This window comes from Ptychodera flava, chromosome 15 (genome assembly GCF_041260155.1).
Source record: "Ptychodera flava strain L36383 chromosome 15, AS_Pfla_20210202, whole genome shotgun sequence".
Taxonomy (NCBI): domain Eukaryota; kingdom Metazoa; phylum Hemichordata; class Enteropneusta; family Ptychoderidae; genus Ptychodera; species Ptychodera flava.
In genome coordinates this window covers 21,687,723-21,689,778 of record NC_091942.1, presented here as the reverse complement: position 1 = coordinate 21,689,778, position 2,056 = coordinate 21,687,723, and the positions used below count along the sequence as shown (strand labels likewise).

Genomic DNA, 2,056 nt, shown 5'->3' with positions numbered 1-2,056 from the left:
TCTTGAAATTGAATATGAGGAAAGGATATATAAATATCGTGACAAATGATGTGATAGATTCATTGTCAAACCTGAACTAACACGTAAAATTATCATCTTGTGACCGAGAAAGCCATTGTTTAACAGATACATGACATGAGACGGCATGAACACCATGCAGTTGGCGAGATGTGTCGTATGCATACTGTTCATGATTCGTTGACAGTAATTATTCCGTGGCTTGTGTCCATGCTTGATAAGGGCATGGGTGAGACCCATGAACAAACAATATACAAATATATCTCTTATTGCGAATTACCAGGTCAACCCTATAGATGAACTGGGTATTTGATTGTGGATGATCAGTAAGCACAAATAAAGGCAAACTTCAATTATCACACATCAAGTAGTGCAAAACAACATCACTTGCAACATGATACAAGCAGTATTACATCTTAACTATGACATTAGTGAGCAGCGCAGCCAGCGGTAGAAATGGGGCAGAGGATCAGACTACGTCAAGTTCCACTCAGTTGAAGACTAAATGCTGTTTGCACACTCTAAACTCAAGGTGTGATTAACAGCTGTGAATAATGACATGGAAGACAAAAAATACTCATGTCGAAAGTATGATGAAGTCATAGCAAAAAAATAGGTGTCTTAGATTTAATCCATTTCGAAAAATTAGACAGACAGATATGAATCAGTCTTTACTTGACATAATTTTCCCTTTAAAAAGTATTATTTATCATAAATATATAAGGGAGAAAAATTGAGTACTAAAGATGAAACTTCCTTTTTATGAACATCTTCAAAAAAACGCGCTCTGAAAACCATCCTCTTTCCCAACAACGTATTTTAAAGCACGTGTCCTCAAACACAACATTTATTTCGAACCATCTAACGGTCTGTAACCGATCAGTTGCCTAGCTCGGTCGAGATTGTAGATTCCGGTTGAATTTGCAGAAGTTAAATTAAAGACCACGAATCTCTCGGACAGTTTTGTCTTGATGGCTTTCTGGAAAGCATGAACACAGTCTCTCTGACTGAGGTACACGCAGCGCAGATAGTCTCCACTCTGGTCATCCAAAGCATTCGGGTTGTCTTCTAAAGTTACCCATCCAATACGAAAACAGACAATATCGATTCCATGACTGACTGCGAACAACTTTCCGAGCGCTTCACCCGTTAATTTACTCACACCATACAGTCCATCGGGAAGCGGGTCGTCCAACTCAGTAAACTTACTTGAGGGCGCCTTCTCACGACTGAAAGATTCCGGATTGTCAAAATTATCGACTACGTGACCGTTCATGATGTGATTAGAACTTGCAAATATTACTTTCTTTACTTCCGCATTCGCACATTCCCGAAAGACGTTATACGTCGCCGTTACATTGTTTTTGATGACGCTTTCCCATGATGCTCGGGCAGAGCTGTCAGCTGCCAGGTGGATAACACAATCGAGGTCATCGAACTTTCCTTTCAGCTTATCTGCATCGCTCAAATCTACACCAATCCACAGGCGTACGGAATGTTTCCTAGATCGTCGTCGGATAAGAAGTGACGGACACTGCATGCACCGTGAGGCCGAAGGCCGAACCTCGGTACTGTATAACAATACCAAGGTATGACGCGAAAAATCGACCGGTGGCCCGAAACAAACGAAATAAAGCATCTACCTCAAAAAAATTACATCGACCGGTCGGAAATACCTTCAAACTTCAAATCTTTACTCTGGTTACAGCATTTCTTTCAATCTGCCAGTTATGGGCGATAATTAACTGTCCGGCGAGTACTCGCACTTGCATTGCCACTTCGCCATTTTGAATAGCTTTTTTACTCCCGTAAGCCTTTGCGAGTGGAAGAGTGACCCCGTGACCCACACCCGCTAAATTCAACCGTTAACCGTTTGGTAAATTTTATACTGTCAGTGAATACAACTTCAGCTATCTGGCAACAAGGCAATCAACGTAAACGATGGGAAAGTTTATGCTTGTGAATCCCGCCATCTGACATTTGTAAACAACTCTTCACAGGGTCACTCGTCACTTGCAAAGGCTTTCGGGAGTAAAAA

General features: G+C 41.3%; 1 protein-coding gene across 1 annotated transcript; it reads right to left on the bottom strand.

Moving 5' to 3' along the window:
- Positions 1-865: 865 nt before the first annotated feature.
- Positions 866-1,558, bottom strand: LOC139152291 (uncharacterized protein YtbQ-like). Its single transcript, XM_070725434.1, has one exon. The coding sequence runs from the start codon at positions 1,556-1,558 to the stop codon at positions 866-868; it is 693 nt and encodes a 230-aa protein (XP_070581535.1).
- Between the last annotated feature and the right edge of the window lie 498 nt (positions 1,559-2,056).